General features: G+C 42.7%; 1 protein-coding gene across 12 annotated transcripts in view; it reads left to right on the top strand.

Annotated features, from left to right (window-relative positions):
* Positions 1–26863, top strand: part of PHACTR1 (phosphatase and actin regulator 1) — a 488777-nt gene that overhangs the window by 378702 nt on the left and 83212 nt on the right. For all 12 annotated transcript variants that reach the window (XM_043908531.1, XM_043908525.1, XM_043908526.1 and 9 more), the window contains one exon: positions 21973–22053. In XM_043908531.1, coding sequence (XP_043764466.1) covers positions 21973–22053 — 81 coding nt within the window. The remainder of the gene's footprint in view (positions 1–21972; positions 22054–26863) is intronic.

Here is a 26863-nt window from a genome sequence, read left to right as displayed (position 1 = left end):
AGAAAAATAAATGACCCAATCAAAAAATGCGCCAAAGAACTAAACAGACATTTCTCCAAAGAAGACATACAGATGGCTAACAAACACATGAAAAGATGCTCAACATCACTCATTATTAGAGAAATGCAAATCAAAACCACAATGAGGTACCATTACATACCAGTCAGGATGGCTGCTATCCAAAAGTCTACAAGCAATCAATGCTGGAGAGGGTGTGGAGAAAAGGGACCCCTCTTACACTGTTGGTGGGAATGCAAACTAGTACAGCCACTATGGAGAACAGTGTGGAGATTCCTTAAAAAACTGGAAATAGAACTGCCATATGACCCAGCAATCCCACTTCTGGGCATACACACTGAGGAAACCAGATCTGAAAGAGACACGTGCACCCCAATGTTCATCGCAGCACTGTTTATAATAGCCAGGACATGGAAGCAACCTAGATGCCCATCAGCAGATGAATGGATAAGGAAGCTGTGGTACATATACACCATGGAATATTACTCAGCCATTAAAAAGAATTCATTTGAATCAGTTCTAATGAGATGGATGAAATTGGAGCCCATTATACAGAGTGAAGTAAGCCAGAAAGATAAAGAACATTACAGCATACTAACACATATATATGGAATTTAGAAAGATGGTAATGATAACCCTATATGCAAAACAGAAAAAGAGATACAGAAGTACAGAACAGACTTTTGAACTCTGTGGGAGAAGGTGAGGGTGGGATGTTTCAAAAGAACAGCATGTATACTATTTACGGTGAAACAGATCACCAGCCCAGGTGGGATGCATGAGACAAGTGCTCGGGCCTGGTGCACTGGGAAGACCCAGAGGGACTGGGTGGAGAGGGAGGTGGGAGGGGGGATCGGGATGGGGAATATGTGTAAATCTATGGCTGATTCATATCAATGTATGACAAAACCCACTGAAATGTTGTGAAGTAATTAGCCTCCAACTAATAAAAAAAAATTTTTTTTAATAAAATAAAATAGAAAAAGAAGCTTAAACTCAGATGTCATTCAAAATTGGAGTTTCTTGAAATTCCCTAATCTCCTTTCTTCTAATATCCTTTCCAAGAACCCCTATAAGTAAAATAGTACACTAGACTCCCTTTTAAGAAAAGAAATTCAATATAAGATAGATACCCGACAAAGTCCTACTATGTATCACAGAGAACTATACTCAATATTTTGTAATAATCTATGAGGGAAAAGAATCTAAAGAAATAGATATGGATAGATGTGTAACTGAATCATTTTGCTGTACCTCTGAAGCTAACACAGCAGTGTAAATCAACTATACTTCGATTAGAAACTAGAAAATAAAAGAAATTCAAATGGCCCCTCATCACATGCATCAGTTTCTTCTATTAAAGTAGAGGTTCATGTGGGTAACCCTCTGAAAAGAACCTCTCTGAATCATTAACCCAGAGGAGGTTACAACCACTTGGTGGGAGAACTGGTTGAGATCTTTGCTCTTGTTCTGATTAACGAGCGGGCCTTCCTGGCTCAGGTCATCACAGAGCTGACTTCTGCCTCCCTGTCTGATCCTGGCCAGAGTCGCACCTGGCTCACCTACCATGTGACTCGTCCTTCCTCTGAACGCACGGCATCCCCTGCTGTCTCTCCCCTGAGCTCGAAAACTCTGCCCAGAGACCTGAGCCCTCGTCTACACTGCACGTTCTGCAAACACTAAGGCCTCCCACTACCCTCCACATCCCACATGTAGCAATATGTAACAGGTGTCCATGACATCATGGTTGATGATACAGTAATGGCAATTACAATTTATTTTATTAAAAGGGAATCACTGTCTTTGGGAAGCACTACAGAAAATTAGCAGTTGAGGCTGCCAAGGTAATCAGTGGACAATCTTTGGCACTCTGGATGTGAAATCTTTGCAAAGTCTGAAAGTATGAGATGTTAGATTTTGGCTTGGTTTTGTCCTGCTCTCTTTTTTTATTTTTTTCTTAATTTATTTTTAATTGAGGAATAATTGTTTTTCAATATTATGTTGGTTTCTGCCATCATCAACATGAATCAGCCATAGGTATACATATGTCCCCTCATTCTTGAACCTCCCTCCCACCTCCCACCCTATCCCAACCCTCTACGTCATCACAGAGTCCCGGTTTGAGTTCCCTGAGCCTTTTTTTTTTTTTTTTGAAGTATAGTTGATTTACAATGTTGTATTAGTTTCAGCTGTGTAGCAAAATGATTCCATTATGTGTATATTCTTTTATGTATATTAAAATACTCCTTTTCAGATTCTTTTCCAGTATAGGTTATTTCAAAATATTGAGTATAGTTCCCTGTGCTATATAGTAGATCCTTGTTCATTATCTATTTTATATATAGTAGTATGTCTGTGTTAATCCCAAATTCCTAATTTATCCCTCCCCTTCCAGTTTTCCCCTTTGGTAACCATAAGTTTCTTTTCTGTGTCTGTAAATCTGTTTCTGTTTTGTAAATAAGTTCATTTGTATTATCTTTTTAGATTCTACATGTAAGTGATGTCACGTGGTATTTGTCTTTCTCTTTCTGACTTAATATGATACTTCTAGTTCCATGTTGCTACAAATGACGTTATTTCATTCTTTTTTATGGCTGGTCAGTATTCTATTGTGTATTTGTACTACATTTTCTTTATCTGTTCATCTGTTGATGGACATTTAGGTTGCTTCCATGTCTTGGCTATTGTAAACATTGCTGCAGTGACATTGGGGTACATGTGTCTGCACCCCAGTGTATCTGCTCTGTTTTTCTTTAGTAAGTAGAGAAGACAAAAAGTAATTTTTCAAGGTGTACCAAGGAATCAAGTTAATGGAATGTGCCTACCGTCTGAAGCTAGTCCAGTGCCTTAACTACAAAGATACTCAGTTTTTGGTGACTGAATAAATGAATAACCGTGTGAACTAGATTTGAGCACAAGCCGTCTGAATTCAGAGGTGCTACATACCGTGGTACTTTCAAAATTGTCTCACTGGTAGGTTTAAATCGTTGGGATTAAGTCGTCCAAATACCTTTCCCCCTCCTCTTATTTGTCCAAAATAAAAATAAAATAAGTCTGGTTTCTGTACTTGGTAATTCCTGTGGTTTGACTTCTACGCTGTTGTACTGTACTGGGGTTATATTGCACAGGTGGTCCGTGCAGGTGGGGACTGGGACTGCGGGAGTCTGTTGCTATTGTTACTCACCTGGACACGGAGGCCAGTCTCTCTAGAAACCTGAAAGGGAGAGAGCAGGCTCCAGGTGGTGGGAGAGGAAAACATGTCTCTTGGATTCTCCTGTGAAGCATCAGAGGCTGCTTGGACCCCTTGGGATTGAAGAGGTGATGTGTCTCCCACCTGCTAATGAAAAGAAGAGGAGGGAGTTTTGTCCTTCTTGGGGCCTGAGCATTAAAGATGGAACCATGTCTCTTGAAGGCAGTGTGGACCAATAACCATGGCCACAGAGAAAGCTGGACATTGGTTACAGGCAGTGAGACAGATGTGAGTCCTTACCACTGCAATGGAGGAACCCAGTGCGACCTGAGCTCCGCTTCATGCAGACAGAAGGCGCGAGGCCTTTAAACCCTGGGTGTGCTGAAGGAAAGCTGCTGCAGCTGGCCCGCGCTGTGAGCAGGCCGTTGTTCACAGGCTGTTACTGACATTTGGCTCCCAGCCTCCCGCAGAGCCTCAGAGACAGGGGTTCTGTCGTTTCTCATGCTTAGGCTTTGAAGGACTGGCTTCCACACCCCTGAGAAAGACGCTCCTGGGTTGTAGAAGGCACATGTACATCTGTGTCTGTCTCAAAGGGACAGAGAAAGGACCTACTCCTGTCAGTTTTCTAAAGTAAGTACCCTGAGAAAAGGGAGCCAGGAGCCTGTGTTGGGTTTTGCCTGGAGCAAGCAGTCCCTTCTTTCGGCAGCATTGAGCTTCAGGCAGGCACTTCAGGGGACTAGAGTCATCACCCCAGGGACACAGCCTTGAGGTGTGTGGAAACTGTGTTTCTTCAAGTCTCCTAGTGTAGGGGAGTGACAAAAGCATTTGTGTTGAAAATAGAGTTCTTCCAGGCCAAGATGGGGCTTCCCTGGAGGATCTGACAGTGAAGAATTCACCTGCAATGAGGGGTACCCAGTTCGATCGCTGGGTTGGGAAGATCCCCTGGGTAGGAAATGACAACCCACCCCAGTATTCTTGCCTGGGAAATCCCATGGACAGAGGAGCCTGGTGGGCTACAGTCCACAGGGGTTGCAAGAAGTTGGACACGACAGAGTGACTAATACCACACACAGGCCAAGGTGGAGGCCAGGTCAGCAAGAGGTTCAGAGAAAACCTCTAGACTTAGACTTGAGTTTGGTCATGAGAGAGTCTTCGTCACCACTTTGGGCCAACCACAAGGAGAAAATGGGTGGACGTGAGAAGGATTGGTCTGGCATTCCCTTCCAGTGGTTATCTGGGAGCCTCCAATTGTATTTAATGAGGAACGTGTCATTTCCTTCTACTGACAGCAAGAATTGAAGTGACTTGTGATGAAGCAGACTATTTCTGTCTGAGATTTTCTTCTTTGTAAGGTGAAACTCTAGCTTTTGAGCAACTTAGGATTTCAGGTTTCTACATCTGAGGTTATGTCGATTGTCATGTATCATAAGCTTCTTTAGATCAAGGATCAAAGGCGTGAAAGTAACATTGGAGCCCTGAGGTGCATTTTTTTTTATGGGAAAGCCACAGTTTTGTACTTAGTTTTGAAAGAAATGATGTCGAGGTTTCTTTTGCTGATTGTCTTTTTTTTTTTTTTGCCACAGTGCTTGAAGATTTGTTCTTCTTTTTTCAACTGACAGGAAAACTCTGTAAAGTTCCTTTTCTTGGGTCTTCTAGAGTGGGGTTAGCAAACTATGACCCACAGGGCAAATCTATCTCCAGTCCTGTGTTTGTAAATAGAGTTTTGTTGGAACATAGCCACCTTATTCGTTTGTATACTGTGTAGAACTGCTGTGACAAAGTTGAGTATTATAGTATTATAGTTTCCATAAAGACAGTGGCTCTGTCGCCCTTTACAGAAAAAGCTTGTCAATACCTGTTTTACATAGTCACAGATTCTTTTTTTCATTATAAATATATTCTCCATCTGTTTGAAGCATAGAGTTGAAAACCATACAGAATCTATACTTGCTACCTTGGATGCAATTGTATTTCCTCCTAATTTTCACTTGAGGAACTCAGGTTGAGAGGACAGCATTGTTTCAAGCCCCATAGAAGTTTCAAAGAAAGAGAATAAGTGCATACCAAGTAGCCAGGTTTCCTCATAAACTAGAAATGTTGACTCTGTATAAAGACTTTCATCACACACAGTGGAGAGATATAAGAATTTGCAGTGAAGTTACTGTCCTTCATGAATTGTGAAGAAATTTCTGAATAAGTTTCTATTTTGAAAATAAAAATGACAGTAACACAAAACCTTTATCTCTTTCTCTGAAAAATATAACCTTCCTTCTTAACTTATTCATTCTTTCCATAAAATGTATCCTTACTTTTCTCTATAAATCAAGTCTTATAATCCCAGGGGGTCAAAGGAGGCCTTTAGCTTGTAATATTATTTCTGTGCCCTGAGGTGAATAAATGGCAACGTTTAAAAGCATTTAAGCTCATAGCCAGATATTAGATAACTAGATTCTTATAATTTTCCTGCCCCTGAGTTTTGACCTCTTCAAACTAAGCTCATCTCCTCACACCCATTCGGATGGCTATTTTTAAAAAAGCAAAAATCGTGGTGATGTGGAAAAATTGGAGCCCTGTGCCCTTTTGGTAGGGATGTAAAATGGTGCAGTAACTCTGGAAAACAGTATGGTGGTTCCTAAAAATATTAAACAGAACTACCACATACATGGTTCAGCCATTCCACTTCTGGGTATGCACCCGCAAGAACAAAAGCGAGATCTCAAAGGATATTTGCACACACATGTTCATGGCAGGGTTATTCACCGTAGCCAAGAGGTGGAAGCAACCCCCAGGGCCCGTCAACAGATGAATGGATAAACAAAATGCACTGTATATACAAATAAAACGGAATATTTATTCAGCTGTAAGAAAGAAGTCCTGTCAGATGCTACAACATGGATGGACCTTGCTAAGTGAAACAAGCCGGTCACAAAGAAAAGACAAATTGTCTGATTTCATGTATACGAGGCACGCGGAGTAGTCGGATTCGCAGATAGAGAAAGGAAAATGGTGGTTGCCAAGGGTTGTGCAACAGGGAGAAGAAAGGGGAGTTACTGTTCAATGGGCACAGAGCTTCCATTCCACCAGGTGAAAATATTGGTTACACAGCCACGTGCATATACTTAATACTACAGAGCTGTTCCCTTGAAAGTGGTTATGATGGTTGATTTTATGTAAAGTGTATGTTACCACAATTTAAACAAGGCTAAGCTGATGGAGTCCCTGAGCTAAGAGTTCTGACAACGTGTGACAAAGTCCAGACTGTTTCTATTCCAGCTCTGTCTTCGAGCTTTCAGGGCAGTTAATTTATCGCGTTAGCTGTGTCCGGTGACAGGATGTTTTAATAGGTAAAGAAATCAAATCAAGCTGACTGATCTGTTTTTAGGACTCATTCCTATAATATTGTATAGACACAACCTTGGGCAAGATTTTCTATTAACTTGCTGACGAGGCCAGGGAAACCACATTGTGGGTTTGTGAGGAAGAAAGAAAAGGGGTTGATGATTTACTTGGCCTGTGAGCACGGTTGAGGTCAGCTGGATTCCAGGCAGGACCGCGGGGATCAAACACTTCATCCGCTCACTCGCTCAAGCTGAGATGGTACTGCGCATGTGCATGCTGAGTCGTTTCAGTTGTGTCCAGCTCTTTGCAACCCTATGGACTGTAGCCCGCCAGGCTCCTCTGTCCATGGGATTCTCCAGGCAAAAAATACTGGAACCCTCCTCCAGGGGATCTTCCTGACCCAGGGATCGATTCAGCATCTCTTATGTCTCCTACTTTGGCAGACAGGTTCTTCACCACTAGTGCCACCTGGGAAGCCCGAGATGGTACTAAGGATCATTAAATCTGAATTCTAAGGGACTTCCCTGGTGGTCCAGGGGCTAAGACTCTGCACTTCTAATGCAGGGGGCCGGGGTTGGATCCCTGGTCAGGGAACTAGATCCCTCATGTCGCAACTAAGAGTTCGCATGCCATGACTAAAGACCCTGCGTGCTGCAGCTGAGACCTGGTGCAGCCAATAAATAAAATAAAAATAAAAAATAAATTGCTGCCCTGGCCCAGACATTTCCTCAAATCAGCACATCATTGAGAGTCAATCCCTAGAAATGAGAAACTGCTAGACAGTTTTATGGGAAAAAAAGATCCATGCATGATGTCATAAAGAATCAGTGCCAAGCAAAGAAGGACATTGAATTCTGCTATTTTCATTGGTGAATTAAAGGTTGCACGTTTGTCAGCTTTCATTCTGCATATAACAGTTACTTCACAAGGAGTGCAAAAATACCCATCAGAAACAAAACTCAGAAGTTGCAACCACAAAAGATGAATGGAGAAGGCTGAGCATTCATTGAAGGGAGCACTGTGCTGCTTGTCACATCTCGCTGCCTTGTCTTCACGGGGGGGGGCGGGGGGGGGGGGGGGCTAATGGCATCTGTAAGAACAAGCAGAGCCTCAGGGAAAGCTCTGAATAGCCCCGTGCTTCTGGACCTTTCTTCTTCGTTGCATTTATTTTGAGATTTCTTCTTTTGGCAGTGTTTATGTTTTTCAATTTTCCCAGTTGCTGCCTGGGTAAATGTTTGATTCACACACCTGCTATTCAGATATTCTGGGATTTTTTTTTGGGGGGGGGCGGGGGGGTGGAATAGAATCTAGGTACTGAAGGTTGATTTGTTTTTCCCCCCTTCTAATACAGGTGAAAAATTCTCTTCCCCTGTTTGAATGTCATGGCTATTTGGCCATATTGTTTTTATCATTTGCTGGGAAAAGGATAGCCAAACCCAGTTTGTTTCTGGGTGAAGCATCTTACCTTGCAAGAGGAGAAGATTGAAATGGAAATGAAAAAGTATGTTTGGTGTACAGAATAGGAAGGGAGAGTCCTAAGTTACTTGGGCTTTCTCTTAGATTTGCAGGGTTTTGTTGTTTAATACATGTGATTATTATGCATTTGTTCTTCATGAGCATTTCTGTTTTGCTTTGGTATAAAAGTCTTTATGTAACTCAGTTTTTCAAGGACATAGCAAATCTGCACATTTCTTACCTGTATAGTTCTCTCCATCAGAAATGACCAATGGGAAGTAACTAAGTGATGCTGACTTTCCTAAATATGAACATCGTTTATCATACTGATATCAAAGAAATGATAACTTTTTGTGCAGCCCTGTATTTCCTTTGGCTGGTTTAACTTTTTCCTAAAGTTCAACGGGATCCTAAAAACAATCATACTTTACTGAGTTTTATGTGCAAGACAGGATGCTTTGTCTTCTTTTGTGAAACCTCATTTGGTGACAATTAAATCACAGCTAAGCTTTAATAAGATGATTTGAGAAATGATCTTACAGGCGACAAAATTTTGGCCAGAAATGAGCAAATGTTACATCTTTTGTTCTTTTGTGTATGCACTGTAGCCTATCTGTACACAGTTGTCTATTTATGGATAGTCTGGATAAGTTGACAGGCGTATTCCTGGCTTTGAGAGCCTTAGATGGGCAGTACAATAATACCACACTTCAGCTTTCACACACTGGAATCATGCAGCTTGGGTTCAAGTACAGTTTTGCACCTTGGGCAAGTTGCTTAACTTCTTCTTTATCTGCAAAATAGTGATGATAGTGCGAAGTCTCTAGAGTTGTTGTGAGACTTACAATAAAGTACTACATGGAAATGAGTAGTTCCTAATATTATACAGTGTGAGTGTTAACATGGCAATGGAAAGGAGAAATTGAGTCTTCATAAAAATATCCCTTTCAGGCAAAATATTCGTCTGAGTAGACATTTGACGTAACTATACATAGTAGTTTCAAAATTTTTGTTCAAAAATGATCAGTTGACTTTAGTTCTGACTAGATAATAAGAACAAATAAAAGCCCTCAATCTAACACTGTCCTCTTTCTCTGTCTTAGAAAGTATTAGAGAAGGAAGATTTTAAAGTCTAAACATCTCAACACTGCCTTCTAGAAACTTCATTTGCATCAGAGTTGATCAGACCATGAGTGGAAAAACAAGCAGTGAAGCAGGCAAACCTATTTCTATTAACTTGGCACCACACAGCCCTTTGAACAAGTGCCCTCCTATCTTTTAGGTAACAGGTGGTTGCTGGGGGTATTAAACTGTTCTGGGCAGAGTTTCACATTTCCTTCTTCAGTGCTTTGGGCAGTACTCTTCAATCATAAAGCGATCAATAATAATTAGGTGTCTGGAATGAAATGCAGTGTAGCATTATGCTCTCTACATCTGGAAGAGAAACTCACTTAACTAGCTCTAAATCAATGAATTTTCTTTTTATTCTTGGGAGGGCAGGGGAAGTGTTAGAGGTAGCAGAGAACCCGATGGAAATGTGAATTGTAGCTTTGTACCCAATCAAAAAAATAAGATGTTGGAACATACTTCCCTCGGAGTAATAGAAACAAACCCTAAAGCATCAAACCTTTATTTCTAACATAAATACTTTCATTCCACTGCATTCTCGATCACTGTTGGGCCACCTGTTCCACACTTAATGAAAAAGGTCTCTTAAAGTAGGCAATCTGTAGGTGAAAGGATGAAGTGAAGGTTGTAAACAGAGCTTAACATACATTATTTTTCAGGTCTTAGTTTTATTAAATCATGCTCTACCAATGTGCCCATAAGAAGGGACCAATAAATGGAGAAAGAATTATTTCTGCTGTGTCTTATAAATCTCAGAAGACAAAACTGATGGTTATTCTGTTACAATGTGGTCTGAACTTTTCCTCTGTAAATTGGGTTAGAGAGAGAGAGAGCAGGAAATCTGCAAATTGTAACAAACTTCCCTTAGTGCCCTCCCCAGAGCTTTGAGCCTGTGCCTTGCAACACTCCCCTAAATTGCTTCTTACATGTTGCTTCCAGGATGGACCTCAAGAATAGTCTACCCTATTTTCAAAAATCTGAATTCTTAGTTCTGCAAAACTACTCACCTCTAAAACTTTCTGTCCGCTTTCTTCCCCCCAAAACTTAAGGTCTCTCTCCTGCTGTCCAGATACTGGAAGACATTAGAGCAATCATTCTGTGTTGATATCTGAACTATTTAAAGAAATGACCAGGAAAGAACTTGTGGCTTTTATTGTCTTACAATCACTTTTTCTTTCGTTATCAGGAGCAAGTCTGCTGGCCAGCTGTATAATTGCATTATATGGTAGCTAGGGTTTTTATTCCACTTCAGAGACTATTGAATCAGTAAAAAGAGAAGCAGAGTTAGTAAGAAGGTCCTTTGAATGTTTTTGCTTTGGAAAATAAAACATACATTGAGAAAATTCATTAAACCTCAATGTATAGTTTAACAGATGGTTTTAAAGCGAACATCATATAACTGCTGCCAAGTCTATATATATGTATATATATAGAGAGAGAGAGACAGACAGACAGACAGCATCTGGGAATCCCTTAATGTGCCTTCTGATTGCAGTTTCCCTCCCCATCAAAGGTGGTCACTATCCTGATTCTGTATTTCGTCATGTCCTTTCTTTGTAGTTTTAAGGTTTAGAGACATACATCTCTAAACCATACATTTAGTTTTTCCAGTGTTTGAACTTTATATAAATGGAATCACAGTATGTGTGTGCATTTGTCTTGCTCTTTCAACTCAGCATTACTTGTAAGATTCATTCATTTTTGTGTGTTTACTTTTTATCTTGAGAATTTTCAAACTTGAGAGAATTATATAATGATATCATTGTACAATTGTGTAGTTATATAGCCATCACCTAAGAGTTACTAAGATATGGCCATATTTATGTTTTTTTTTTTAATAAAAATAAATGACAGGCACCTCTAATCATTCATCTTTAAAAACTCAGGAAAATGTCCTGTATCACTCCAAGGCCATTATCATAGGTAGCAAAACTAACAGTAATTCCCTAATATCATCTAGAACTTCCCTGGTGGCTCCGATGGTAAAGAATCTGCCTGTAATGCGGGAGACGTGGGTTCACTACCTGGGTTGGGAAGATCCCCTGGAGGAGGGCATGGCAACCCCCTCCAGTATCCTTGCCTGGAGAATCCCATGGACAGAGGAGCTGGTGGGCTAAGATCCACGGGGTCGCAAAGAGTCAGACATGACTGAGTGACTAAGCACACATAATATCATCTCATACTCACATTTTCCCAACTGACTCCCCCGAACACTTTCACAGCTAATTTGTTCAAACCAGGATCCAAATCAAGATCCATGAGAAACGTGCTGTTAACAACACAGCTGACAGCTTAAAAACAAGTCTGATCCTTTTTCTCCTACATTTCATCGGTAGATAAAGCTCTGGTGGGCCTGGCTGCAGGCACTTCTTGCACAGTAAGAGGAAAATAAATCGCCTCGTCTATGCTAATGACGTGTCCAACTTTCATGCTTCTTGACTCGAGAGGAAATTATACTGTCTGCATTACTGTCAGAAAACCAGTTATGTCCAAACCCAAGCTCTTATTTTGGACAGATCAAGGCCATGTCTAGTCTTTACTTATTTGGGGGATGGATAGTGGACTGCCCATCCAGCGAGACCACTGGAATACAGATGTCTCCCAACTAAAATTCCTACTGGGACTGCAGGAGGACAAACAGATATCCGGATGGCTGGTCACTCTGCTCCATTCGGATTTTTCTGGTTGGTCATGCCTTGCTCATTTAATATGGCAGGACTTCGGGTTTTCAGTTCTGTTTGATGCCAACTTTGACCAGAAAGGTCTTCGTGAAAGATTTTGGCCCCTCTGTGTCCCAGCTGTGTTGGAGGAGCTGACCTCCCTGGCTCCTTTTTTACAACATGCGCTTCCTGCAACCTGGCATCTATTTTATTTTTTTTCAATATTTTTTTATTTGGCTGCATTGGGTCCCAGCTGTGGCACGAAAGACCTTTGTTACCTCGTGGGTGACCCTTCACTGTGGTTGTGGCACGCAGGCTTACTTGCCTCCTGGCGTGTGGGGTCTTAGCTCCCTGCATGCACGCTCAGTTGTGTCTGACTCTTTGTGACCCCGTGGACTGTACCCGTCCAGGCTCCTCTGTCTATGAGATTATCCCGGCAAGAATACTGGAGGGGGTTGCCATTTCCTCCTCTAGGGGATCTTCCTGACCCAGGGATCGCACCTTTACCACTAAGCCACCTGGGAAACCCCTTCGTTTCCTGACCAGGGATCAAACCCACATCTGCTGCATTGGAAGGTGGATTCTTACCCATTGGACCACCAGGAAAGTCCCAGCCTGGCATTTAGACCAGTGTTTCCCAAAAGATTTTCCTCAGAATAAAAGTCCCCGTGGTCCTCTATGAAAGCATTATATTGTCAAATGAATTTGAGAGAAACACTGGGTTAAACTGGTTTCTTTAGGTCCTCTCCTGCTAATGAATACTATGGTTCTCTAGTGGCACATGGCATTTCCCAAAATTACTGTCCTCAAACCCTTTCCACGGAGCATCTCTGGGAGTTACTATTCTGCAGAACAGACTGTGGGAAGTGCTGATCTAGATGGTTTGGATGTAATCACAAGCAACAGTAAATAAACAATCTCATCTCCTGCATCATGGGCTGTGAAGAGTTTATCTACGCTAGCTACCAGTGTTGGCCAAGTACAGTGGCTGGGTTGCCGTACTGGAAATGAGGAACTTGATTCATGTACTCATTCCACTTGCACCATCGCTGAAGTTCATACTGTAACAAAGGGGAAAAATATGGAGCTATGCTTATATGACGAAGACACTGAAATGTTAGCTTCTGCCCTTTAGGAGGAATTTCCACATGCTTTAAATTTTTAGAGGGAAAAGCGTTTTCAACAGTGTCTCTGTTTTGTTTTGTTTTTAGTTTTATTGAAGTGTAATTGATTTACAATGTTCTGTTAATTTCTGCTGTATAACAAAGTGATTCATTTATATATATATAAATGTGTATATATATATACACACACACACATTCTTTTTCATGTTCTTTTCCTCTATGGTTTATCACAGGGTATTGAATATACTTCCCTGTGCTATACAGTAAGACCTTGTTGTTCAATCTCTGATTTTGAGGATCATTTGGTGTTAATTACGAAATATTTTAAAAGATGTTTTTCCTCTTGAATTCGATTCAGTAAGCTTTTCTTTGGATAATCAATGGAAAAACCTTCTTGCCTAGTGACTCTACACTTAGCAGAATGTTTAGATATGCATAGGACTCCTGAAATCATCTGAGTTGGTTAAAAATTTGGTGCTTACACAGATTGCTTCTAGATTAACAGAACTTCTTGAGTGTGTTTATCATACCATTCTGTCTAAAACTAAGCATTTAGAATTGAATTTTTTTTTACTTCTCTCTTCAACACGGCGTTTAGATTGACATTTGTGTTCAGTCGTACCCAACTCCTTGCGACCCCATGGACTGTAGCCTACCACACTCCTATTACCATGGAATTTTTCAGGCAAGAATACTGGAGTGGATTGCCATTTCCTACTCCACTTAGATCAACAGTGTTGTTGTTTTTCTCATTTATTTTCTTATGAAATAAGAGATAACTGGCATTGGCTCTCTAATCTTTGGAAATGGAAGACCTCTGGGTTTATTCTGTTCCTCCACATCTTTGCTTTTCTTTCTCCTCTTATATATTGTTTGTATACACTTAACTTGGAAAGAGAGTCTCTTCATCTTAAAGAAGATGGAAATAATGTAAATGTGGGTTGACAGTTTCATGTTGGGTTTTTCTAGGCTGTAGTTGTTGCATCATATTAATAATACTTTTTATGATGTCATACGGGAAGTAGAGGTAGATTCCAGGTTCCGGAGGCTCATTCCATTTGTTACTTATAGATCTCTAGCCTAAATTCACTTTCACTGGAGTTGTCAAATTTTAAAGGGATAAAAGCTACAGATTTTACTGGGTTAACCAAAAAGTTCAGTCAGGTTTCCCCACACCATCTTACGGAAAAACCCAAATGACTTTTTGGCCAACCCAGTACTTGCAGGCTGGCTATTTTAACCACTGAAGGCATAAGGCTCCACAGTAAGCTACTGTAGATTTCATCATTTATCAATTGTTTTTTCCCCTTCAAACTTTTATCCCATACAGAGTGTAATTTAAGGCAGTTGCACAGAGATTTTAACATAGATAGATTATCCTAGAGAAATATACAAATAGCTCCCTGCCCTGGTACTCTGAGAAGAAGCAGATGACTAAAAAAGAATTGATATTGCTTTTTTCCCCATTTCCTCATTTTATGAAATATAAGAGTTTCTTTCTTCCATCAGTACTGGAGCACATCAAAAATACCCTCTGCCCAGTAAGTCTAGTGATACATACTAGAAAAATTCTTACGCCTGTTCATATGGGTGCCTGAACAGGTATAATCACACTGGCAATGTTTATAGGCCCAAAAGGTGAAGCAACTTAAACTTCCTTCAGTTTCAGATGGTGAAATAAGTTCTGCCACTTCAGTTCAGTCACTAAGTCATGTTCAGCTCTTTGCAACCCCATGGACTGCAGCACGCCCGGCCTCCCTGTCCTTCACCAATTCCCAGAGCTTGCTCAAACTCATGTCCATCAAGTCGGTGATGCCATCCAACCATCTCATCCTCTGTCGTCCCCTTCTCCTCCTGCCTTCAATCTTTCCTCTTTTCTGGTTCTTTTCCAATGAGTCAGTTCTTTGCATTAGGTGGCCAAAGTATTGAAAGTTTCAGCTTCACCATCAGTCCTTCCAATGAATATCCAGTACTGATTTCCTTTAAGATGGACTGGTTGGATCTCCTTGCAGTCCACGGGATTCTCAAGAGTCTTCTCCAACACCACAGTTCAAAAGCATCAATTCTTTGTTGCTCAGCTTTCTTTATAGTCCAACTCTCACATCCATACATGACTACTGGAAAAACCATAGCTTTGACTAGACAGACCTTTGTTGGCAAAGTAATGTCTCTGCTTTTTAGTGTGCTGTCTAGGTTGGTCACAGCTTTTCTTCAAAGGAGCAAGCGTCTTTTAATTTCATGGCTGCAATCACCATCTGCAGTGATTTTGGAGCCCAAAAAATAGAGTCTGTCACTGTTTCCCCATTTATTTGCCACGAAGTGATGGGACCAAATGCCATGATTGTACTTTTCTGAATGTTGAGTTTTAAGCCAACTTTTTCACTCTCCTCTTTCACTTTCATCAAGAGGCTCTTTGGTTCCTCTTTGCTTTCTGTCATAAAGGTGGTGTCATCTGCATGTCTGAGTTTATTGGTGTTTCTCCCGGCAGTCTTGATTCCAGCTTGTGCTTCATTCAGCCCAGAGTTTCTCATGGTGTACTCTGCATATAAGTTAAATAAGCAGGGTGACAATATACAGCCTTGACATACTCCTTTCCCGATTGGGAACCAGTCTGTTGTCCCAGTTCTAGTTCTAACTGTTGCTTCCTGACCTGCATACAGATTTCTCAGGAGGCAGGTAAGGTGGTCTGGTATTCCCATCTCTTAAAGAATTTTCCACAGTTTGTTGTGATCCACACAGTCAAAGGCTTTGGCATAGTCAATAAAGCAGAAATAGATGTGTTTTTTTGGAACCTTCTTGCTTTTTCAATGATCCAATGGATGTTGGCAATTTGATCTCTGGTTCCTCTGCCTTTTCTAAAACCAGCTTGAACATCTGGAAGTTCACAGTTCACGTGCTGTTGAAGCCTGGCTTGGAGAATTTTGAGCATTACTTTGCTCGCGTGTGAGATGAATGCAATTGTGCGGTAATTTGAGCATTCTTTGGCATTGCCTGTCTTTGGGATTGGAATGAAAACTGACCTTTTCCAGTCCTGTGGCCACTGCTGAGTTTTCCAAATTTGCTGGCATATTGAGTGCAGCACTTTCACAGCATCATCTTTTAGGATTTGAAATAACTTAACTGGAATTCCATCACCTCCACTGGCTTCATTGATAGTGATGCATCCTAAGGCCCACTTGACTTCACATTCCAGGATATCTGGCTCTAGGTTAGTGATCACACCATTGTGATTATATGGGTCTTGAAGAGCTTTTTTGTATAGTTCTTCTGTGTATTCTTGCCACCTCTTCTTAATATCTTCTGCTTCTTTTAGGTCCATATCATTTCTGTCCTTTATTGTGCCCATCTTTGTGTGAAACGTTCCCTTGGTATCTCTAATTTTCTTGAAGAGACTCTAGACTTTCCCATTCTATTGTTTCCCTCTATTTCTTTGCCTTGATCACTGAGAATGGCTTTCTTATCTCCTCTTTCTATTCTTTGGAACTCTGCATTCAAATGGGAATATCTTTCCTTTTCTCCTTTGCCTTTCACTTCTCTTCTATTCACAGCTATTTGTAAGGCCTCCTCAGACAACTGTTTTGCCTTTTTGCATTTCTTTTCCTTGGGGATGATCTTGATCCCTGCCTCCTGTACAATGTCACGAACCTACGAACCTCCTTCCGTAGTTCTTCAGGCACTCTATCAGGTCTAATCCCTTGAATCTATTTGTCACTTCCACTGTGTAAGCGTAAGGAATTTGATTTAGGTCATACCTGAATGGTCTAGTGGTTTTCCCTACTTTCTTCAATTTAAGTCTGAATTTGGCACTTAGATCCATGTAATGGTAGGCGGTACTCAAAAAGAATGAGGTGTTTTCTGTATGTACCAACGGGAAGATTTCCAAAACATATTCATAAATGAGAGGAGAAAAGAAGAGTTGTGGAATAATGTGAGCAGAATGAGCCCATTTGTGGTTTTAATAACTGTATTTATATAGTGTGGGAGTGTGTGGCAAAGGAGGAAAGAGAGAAGAACATTATCAAAGAAGGCCAGTAGTGAAGGTTGATGAGTTGGGTGTTTGGAAGGAAGGACAATGAAAAAGAAGATTGTTTTCTATTTTTTAAGTTATTTACTGTTAAAATGCTTCATCTATTTCCATAAATTAAAAAAAAGCATGCATGTGTGCACATGCAGAAAATAAAAAGAGAATGTTCTAGCTATTTTTAACAAATTTATCCAGCCCAGGCATTCACTAAGCAAGAACAAGCCCTTCCAAGTTGCCAGTTTTAATTCTTTGATGTCAAAGAAGGATAGGATTCCTTGGCTTAGCACAAATCCGAATGTATAGGGAAACTGAAAAAATTAATTAGAGGGAGGTGATGGGGAACTGGCTTTTGGTAAACATGGCATAGACTGCAGTACTGGCTGAAAAAAAGTTTACAAAAGTGATTAAAACTGCTGTCATTCCGTTACCAGAGGTGGTCTCTGGGCTTTGATGGAATTTACTGTTGAGAGTCCTTCTTTCACCAGGCTTCCTATTTTTAAAGCTTTCACTCAATTGTAAACAGACTTCTGAGCAATAGAATGGAACATAAAGCTGTGGGGAAAAAAAACCTTAGTTTTTACCTTTGTTTACAAACCAGTGCAAGCATAGGTATGTTTTTCAATGTAGGTTTTCTTATTATTCAGGTATGGTGGAGCCAACAGATCAAGAGACGGCTGCCATTGAAAAGAGTTTGTTGTCCTCACAGCTTGCAAGAGAAAGGGCATGCCAGGCCATGGAGGGCCAAAGCAGGTTGTTCAGGAGACAGAAAGAATGGGAGAAAAACGTGGGCAAGAGCCTTTTTTCCGTGGTTTCCCCAAGATGCAATGGGCAGGACAGGGTAAATGGGCTTACCTGGCTGGTTTGAATCATTGTAGTGGACTCTGGGACTTAAGGAGTGTCTCCAATTGTCTGGTACCTGGCCCTGTGGTGATTAGGGCAGAGGAACAGTGGCGTATTTTCTGTAAGAACTCTGGAAGAAGGTGGTTGAGGGTGGGGCTCTGGATTGGTCGGTTTGCATAGGAAAGGCAGACTTCCTGGGAGGGGCCGACTCTAGGATCAGCGTGGCCCCAAGATGTCAACAAATCAAAAAACTGGAAAATAAAAAGACATGATCAATAGATGTTGATAAAGATGCGAGAATAACTATGCTTTTCAAGGTTTCCTGGGTGACTTTTACACTAATATTTTGTTTAATGACAAGCTTAGAGAGCCTTCCTTAGATGGACCAACCTTTTAATATGTTTTGGGGGCTGTATTGGGTACAGTAATTGAGAAGTCCTTCCCTCACTCATTTCAGGCAAGAAAGAGGGGATATGTGAAGCTTTTAAAAGGTGTTTGGATCTACTCTGCTATTTCTTTGTTGGTCTATAAAAGCCAATCGGTCATTTCCCCCCTTTTCCTCTTTAGGCTGTTTCATATGTTGGTGTGGAATTTTAGACTGGATGTCGCTGCTTTAGTGTTTGCGCATTTGCTTGTTTATGCAACTTTATTTTGGTGTTTCAGCTGCCAAGGACTCTCTTGAAAGCCTTTTACAGTGTTTTACTGCATTACTGCAGCCAGAAATTTAGTTCTTTTCTGACGATCCAAGGAATTGCATTGTTGCTACCTAACCTGTATGTTCATTTTGGTGGGGGAAGTCGGCGTCCTGCTTTTTCTTTTTTGGTTCTCTTGTGTTAGAGATTAAAAGAATTGTTTTTAGAAATTCACCTTTATACGCCCAGGCTCCTGCTCGGTTGCTCAATCGTATCTGACTCTGTGGACTGTGGTCCTCCAGCCTCCTCTGTCCATGAGATTTCCTGCAAGAATACTGGAGTGGATTGCCATTTCCTCCTCCAGGGAATCTTCCCAACCCAGGGATCAAACCCGCATCTCCTGTGTCACAGGTAGATTCTTTACCACTGAGCCGCCGGGGAGGCCCCTTCACCTTTATATCTTTAGATATCTTCACCGTATATCTTTAGATATATGCTGTATATCTAATCCTTGTATTTTAATGCTGCCCTCTCATTTACTGTGGCCTAAAGTTTAGTTTAATCATCTGCTTAGATTTACTATTTTTGTTTTTAACTGATGTTTTTGCTCTTGTGATCACTATTTTTTTTTTTTTTCATTTCTTAACGACTCCACGTTTGTCTTCAGCATCCTTGTGTAGCTGCCTTCATCTTCTGCCCAGACTTCTGCAATCATCCAGTAACTGGCCTCCCTCCAGTCTGCCCTCCATGCTGAAGTGGACATTGGTCTGTCAGATAACTCAAACGCGCTCCGTTTCTTCACATTTCCCTTAGAAGAACATGGTCAGGAAGGCCCCGCGTGGCCCAGCGCCCCCTGCCCCTCTGACTGTGTCTCAAACCATCATCTTCCAACTGGTGTCGGCTGGGCGGTCATACTGGCTTCCTCTCTGCCTGTCCACAGCACCCTAATCCCCCCAGCTTGCTCTGTCTGGGGTGTTTTCCACTTCCTCCCTGACTGTCCTGAGCCAAGGTAACATACATTGAGCTTTCAGACCCAACTTGGGGGTCTCTTCCTCGGAAAAGCCTTCTCGAATTCCCCAGTTGTTGCTGTTTTTCAGACACTCAGTCATGTCCGACTCTTTTGCAGCACCGTGGACTGTAGCCCTCCAGGCTCCTCCATCGATGGGATTCTCCAGGCAAGAATACTGGAGTGGGTTGCCATTTCCTTCTCCAGGGGATCTTCCCAACTCAGGGATTGAACCCGAGTCTCCTGCATTGGCAGGCAGGTCCTTTACCGCTGAGCCGCCAGGGAAACCCCAGCTCCCCCTTGGAGGAGGTTATTTAGCGTATGCTCTGGTGGAAGCATGTCTTGTTTTGAGGCACATCTCAATTTGCAATCACGGATGAGGTGACGTCTCATTTGATGACTGAATCGCACCTTAGCCTGTGATCTCTGGGAGGGAGGGGCTGTCCCTCTGGTTACCATCGTCCCCTGATGGAGTCCCTTGCATTGTGGGCAGCTGGTCCTCAGCTGCTGGCTGAGTGTGGAGAGACAGCTGAGGTCCGGATGACAGCGGTTGGCCTGAGAGTGTCCATATTCTGCTGGTGCTGAAGCTCCCGGATCTCCGTGTCCAGGGCTCTGCCCGCCTGCCTGCAGACCCTTCCTCTCCGTCTGTGGCTCTGGTTCCCCCCCTTTACTCCACAGTTTTGAAAAGCCGCTAGAAACTTGTTTTGTTGAAGGGAAATCTGTTCATGCACATGGGTCAGGACAGGATGACTCTTCTTTATTCCTCTGGAAGATCACTAATAAACTTTTACCTTGAAATCCTGACTTCATCTTGCCTATTCAGTCTTTCCTACTGTGCTGCTGAGCAAATGTTTTTTAAAATCAGGCAGAACTTTCTGAGCTAATGGCACACACTTCTCTTCCCCTGCTCCGGGTATCCCCCTTCTGCACGAGAGCACCTTCTGCCCTCTTCCCACCGTATCTTGTCTTTTGGTTCAGGACATAAAACTCCTTCACCTCCCAAAGCGAACACCGCTCCATAGTTTCCCCACTCACCTCTAACCCTTGTCCTTCCATACAGCCTTCCCGCCCTCACTTCTGGGGGCTATAGATTTATATATATCCATCTTCTTATTAATATGTTCTCAGTAAGCTGTCTGCCAGGGTTAACCTTTATTTTTCCTTCTCATACCACTGAATTAATTGTAATCTAAGGGAGGGCGTTAGAATACATTTTTAAAGTAATAAGTTTCAAAATGGATAATCAGGGATTTTCAGTCCTGATATGCTTGAGAATAACCCAGAGAGCTTTTTATTGTCATATAGTTGTCGGGTCCCAGGCTGGCAGCAGGGAAGGCATCACTGTCTTTCCAGACTGGCAGAGTGACTTGGTGAAGATTGGACAGCTAGTGGGTAACAGAGTTCAATCACAATTCTTGTTTCCTTGGTTTCTTTCTAGTTCTTACTCATATATATTTTTTTGCATTAAATTCTGTTGAGAGTTGTGTGTGTTTAATTCATCTGTATCTAAATTTATCTGCATAAAATTGTTTTCTTATTTTATAACCAGTATTTCCCACCACCCCCCCATGACTGTGTAACCAAAGCATGCAAAGAATCTCAAGCTGACCAAAGGAACCACAGCGGCGTCTCACCTCCTCCTCTCCGTGTTTTCTGGATGTCAGTGCTGGAATAGCTTTGTTTCCTCTACAGCCTCCGCCAATCCCCCCGTCCTGCCTGGAGCCGCGGGCCTGCCCTGGGTGCCGCCCCTCCCTTCCCCACTCAGGGCTCGGTTCCCACTTGACTTGCCCTCCATCACACCACTGATCCGAGGAAATGTCCCCTCTTCCCTCCCCCAGCCCCCACCTGCCTGAGCGGTTGGCTCGGGTGAGGGGCTGGGTCCTCATAGAGGGGCGTTTGGGAACTGAACTGTTCCTTCATTCCTTGCTGGGAGCCGAGAGAGGTGGGCGGGTGTCCCACGGAGGTCTCCCCCCGCCCCCTCAGTCTGTCCTCGGGAACCTGGGTCCCAATCCAGGGAGCTTTAGAAGAGGTGTTTTTGTGCCATTTTTTAATAGTTGAGAAGCAACTAAATCCTCAGTAAGACAATAAGACATGATCCGTATGAACTAGGTAATTAAAAGAGGAATCCCTTTTGGGGAATCCCTTTCTGAGGAAAGGTCACACTCTGGAAGATGCCATGTGGTCTGAGTTAAACCAAGGATGGAGACAGCCTTTCTTGGCTGGAGGTTGGAGAAGAGTCCTAGGTCCTCTTCCCAGGGTGGTTCTGATCGGTGGTGGAGCTGCTCTGTGGTACAGTTTCCTCAACCATATATTGCAGTTAAATAAAGTGAAATAAAAATGCCTGCATCATAGGTAATTTGATTGTCTTGAAGGTGAAATCATCAGATTATGATGCTGATCATAGTAGCCCTCCAGTGGTATCATTAGTTTACATTAGTCAAGTATGATTTACAGGAGCTTTCCCATACGTTATATTTTAGCACATCTTAAAATATGCTTTTTTAAAAATTGTCTTTATTACTGACTCACACCTGCTTCTCTGTGTTTGACTTGCAGCCCTGGAAAGGAAAATATCCATGAGGCAAAGCAGAGAGGAGCTGATAAAACGAGGGGTCTTGAAGGAAATCTATGATAAAGGTAAGGGGACCACTCCAGGCTCCACAGGCCAGAAAGAAGCCATGCTTGGAATCTGTGTGTGTATTTCTCAGAGTAGGATTCCATTCTCTGCATTGCTTTATCAGAGTTTGAATCTGTAAAACTCCAGACAGTTCTGGAGAGATCAGAGAATGGAGCTGACAGCGCTGAAGTGATAGGTATTGTCGCGAAGGTGAACCCTCCCTTTTTCTCAGCTTTGGAATCAAACCATAGGATGCTAAGAAAAGTGATGGGGCCCCAGGAATGGTGTCAGTACTGGTGGTGAGCCTGTTGGTATCTGAACACACACAGCTGGGGTGAATTTAATTGCTTCAGTTCTTTTAGGCACTAGGGAGTCCCAAGACAAGTGTTAAAAATCCACAAGCATCTAGAATATCCCGAACAGCTTTTTTTGGGCAGTCCATCTCCCAGCAGTAGGAGAATCAAGGTGGAGAAAATAATAAAATATAAATGTACACATAAGAGATTTCAAATGATACTATTACAATGATTACAAATGCTCTGTGAATGTGTCCACAAGTGTTCGCCAGTGATTTATCACATGTCTTTTGCTGGTTGAACTACTGCCTTTAAATACAAAGGTACACAGTGGTTTATACCGCGTGTTAACTAGTCATCACTGGCCCCCCACCAACCCTTCTCCTTCCTCTCCACCCTTCCCCTCATCACCCTTCACTTAAAGCTTCATGAGAAGTGTTGTTTAGTCTCTACGCTGCGCTTAGTCACTCAGTCGTGTCTGACTCTTTGCGACCCCATGGACTGATGCCCACCCGGTCCCTCTGTTGGATTTCCTAGGCAAGAATACTGGAGCAGGTTGCTGTTTCCTTCTCCCGGGTATCCTCCCGACCCAGGAATCAAACCTGCATCCCCTTGCATTGGCAAGTAGATTCTTTACCTCTGAGCCACCAGGGACTTCCTTTATGAGAGATGACAAACTCGTTCCAGCTTTGTCATAGTCGTCAATACTCTGGTCTTACTGTTTCGCACCAGCGTTGTTTGTTGGGCCAGATTATTAAATCACATACTCTCCTTTAAAGATCCACCCTAATCATCAAAGTGACCTTGTAATTCTGACAGTCCACCACATTTTCATAGGTCTTCTGCATGCCGAGTTTGTGTCCTGACACCAAAAGGCAGGTGTGTCTCTAACCTGGGTGCTTCTCTCTGATTCTGCTGTCGTCAGCGAGTTGGTCCTTATTCCTGTGGTACAACTCACCTCACTCACTCCTGTCGTGGAGCATCCTGATGGCGCTTTTAAAGTATTTTTAGAACACTTTGCCACTCTGAAATGCCGCAAGTCGTAAGGGCCTTGTGTGTAATAATAAGATCTCCTAGGCAACAATTAGAGTAAAAAATCTGTGTCAATTTAGAGTGTTCTAAAACTAATGAAATAAAACCCAGTCTATTTTTAACACATTTTAAAGTTCAATCTTTATTTTTAGCCAAATCTTAAGGGTTTTTAAAAATGAATCTGAGCTAGTAAAGTTTTTTGAATAAAACTAAGTTTTCATGTATCATGAATGTATTGGAAAGGTCTCTGGAATATTTTTGGTCAGGCAAACCAGAAGTTCAAGTGTACCCTATTCAACAATCATACCCACAGCCCCAAACACACACATGATCTTCCCATATATATTTCACTAAATACACAAACAATCTGCACCACCACTCACTGGTAGGGTGTGAAGTTGTATTATTTCAAGTTTCCTGGATTAGTTGGTGCCTCAGATGATAAAGAATCTGCCTGCAGTGCAGAAGACCCAGGTACAGTCCCTGGGTCGGGAAGATCCCTGGCATAGGATGTGGTAACCCACTCTAGTATATTTGCCTGGATAATTCCATGGACAGAGGAGCCCCACAGGCTACCGTCGATGGGGTAGCAAAGAGTTGGACTTGAGTGAGTGACTAATTCTTCATTAATTATCATAGCCTTCTGGCACCTCCTGGGTGAGCCATGCTAGCCTTCTACTTCTGAGAAAGCCATGCCAAGAGACAGTTTCTTTGGCCGATTAGGCTCTCCAGAAAAAAAGAAAATAAGAATCCATAATTTTGTCACTTTTATACAATGTCTTACTTTCTGTTGTTGTTGAGTCGCTCAGTTGTATCCACCTCTTTGCAACCCCGTGGATTGCAGCACGCCAGCCTTCCCTGTCCTTCACTATCTCCAGGAGTTTGCTTAAATTCATGTCCGTTGAGTCGGTGAGCTGTCTAACTATCTCATACTCTGTCGCCCTCGGTGTTTTGCCCTCAGTCTTTCCCAACATAGGGGTCTTTTCCAGTGAATTGCCTCTTTGCATCAGGTGACTAAAGTATTGGAGCTTCAGCATCAGTCCTTCCAATGAATATTCAGGGTTGGTTTCCTTTAGGATGGACTGGTTTGATCTCCTTGCAGTCCAAGGGACTCTCGAGAGTCTTCTCCAGTACCACAATTTGAAAGCATCAATTCTTCAGCACACAGACTTCTTTAAGGTCCCCCAAACCCACCCTTTTGTTGACCTTAACTTTCCCTCTTTCATCTCAAACTCCTTTCTCCACATTCCTTCCCCAGTGGAGATGGGAAGTGTCTGACCACAGGTATGGTATTCCATAGTCAGCATCCAAGGGCCATTACTGTCAGCACTAAAGCCTGTTCAATCCAGTTCAGTAGTCCCTGCCCTCCCTGGGAAGGGGAGGGATCTTTGAACTGGATCCCTCTTCCTGCCACCTTTATGTCTCTCACTGGAAAACTTCAGGAATCCTCTGAAGAAGAGAATACATTTTATTATAGTCTTTGTAATTTCCATTATGCTTAATAACTGCTGCTGCTGCTGCTGCTGCTGCTAAGGTGCTTCAGTGGTGTCCTACCCTGTGTGACCCCATAGACGGCAGCCCACCAGGCTCCCCCGTCCCTGGGATTCTCCAGGCAAGAACACTGGAGTGGGTTGCCATTTCCTTCTCCAATGCATGAAAGTGAAAAGTGAAAGTGAAGTCGCTCAGTCGTGTCTGACTCCTAGTGACCCCATGGACTGCAGCCTACCAGGCTCCTCCATCCATGGGATTTTCCAGGCAAGAGTACTGGAGTGGGGCGCCATTGCCTTCTCCAGCTTAATAACTGACTTAGGGTAAATATTGCCTGAATAACTTCCTGACTTAAGGAAGCCGTAGACCATTCGAGAAGACCCTGATGCTGGGAAAGATGGAATGAGGGAAGAGAAGGGGACAACAGAGGATGAGATGGTTGGATGACATCACTGACTCAATGGACATGAGTTTGAGTAAACTCCGGGAGTTGGTGATGGACAAGGAGGCCTGGCGTGCTGCAGTCCATGGGGTCGCAAAGAGTTGGACACAACTGAGCATCTGAACAGAACTGAGGCCATTAGAGCAAAAGGCCCACTTTATAGAGGAAAAAATAGGGGGGTGCATTGAGTCTGGGGGCTGCCAGCCCACACTAGGAACTACACCAGAATTAGGAGCTGGGTCCTGTTTGAGGTCATCTCATGGCATGCGTTCAGTCACTAACTGTGGAGAAAAGGACTGGTCTGGCCCCCACCTGTCACCACAACTTCCAGTTTTATTTTTGTCTTTGAGCTTATCAGTGTCTGCTTTTTTCCATTCCGTGGTTGACTGGCCTTCCTCACTGGCACGTAAATTCCAGGAAAACATGGACCTCATAGGCTTGCTGCCAGACCCCCTGAGCCTCAGATAGAAAGGCTTGAGATAGATGTACTCACCAAAATACTTACTGTTTGGATGATGGGAAGGGGAGAAGTAAAAATGCAAAGTAAATTGTATTTACTTTGGATTTTTCTGATGAAAGTGTTCATTTTTTTAATCACTGTAGATATTAATCATATGACCTTATATTCTGTTTGATCAGCTGTTAGGAACGTGAGTCCTGAAATTATTGCTTGGATTCAGTTCTAGTTCCACTTTGCAAGAGCGGTGCAACTTTAGTCAACTTGCTGAACATCTCTGGTGCTTCTGTTTCTGTATTTGAAAGTGTGGATGATAATATAATGTGAATGACATGAGATCACATATCTGCATTAGATTGCCAAAGCCGCCGTAACAAAATACCAGAGGCTGGGTGACGTAAACAACAGAAATGCGATTCCCCGTGGTTTTGGAGGCTGGGAGTCCAGGATCCAGGTGTCAGCAGGGTTGGTTTCTGGTGTGGCTGCCTCTCAGCTTGCAGATGGCTGCCGGCTCCCTGTGACCTCACGTGGCCTTTCTTCCATGCGTGCACAATCCTGGTGTCTCTTCCTCTTTTCACAAGAAAATCAGTCCTGTTGGATCAAGGCCCACCCTTCAACCTCATTTAACCTCATTACTTCCTTAAAAGCCTCATCTCCAAGTACAGTCACATTGGGAGCTTTGGGTTTCACATGTAAATGTGGACCTTTGGCAGGGCCGGACACAATTCCCTCTGTGACAACGTGCAGACTGCACTAGTGGCTGTCATTCCATAAAATCCTTGAGAAATTGTTAACATACCTTTATTGGTAATAATCTCATCGTCATCATCCTCTGTATTTTTTGAAACCCTTGACATGCCTTTTCCTAGCTCAGGCCCCCGTCAGTCTAATGAAGGGACATCGTCGTCCCCTTTCAGCTTCAGGAATCTTCAGCCCCCCTCACGACTGTCTTACCATGTGGGTAGCCGGAACCCAGTCCCTCGATGTCTGATTTCATCGCCTTCTCTTCCCTCCCCTCTCGCCCTCTTAGGCTCTAAACACATCGCTTGCTTGTCATCATTCTTCCCTTTCCTACAGCATCACTCAGCGGCTGTGTCTGAGAGCCTCGGGAGTAG

Source organism: Cervus elaphus, chromosome 7 (assembly GCF_910594005.1).
Source record: "Cervus elaphus chromosome 7, mCerEla1.1, whole genome shotgun sequence".
NCBI lineage: Eukaryota > Metazoa > Chordata > Mammalia > Artiodactyla > Cervidae > Cervus > Cervus elaphus.
The sequence above is the reverse complement of the archived record's forward strand: the minus strand, read 5'-3'. Positions and strand labels throughout refer to the sequence as shown.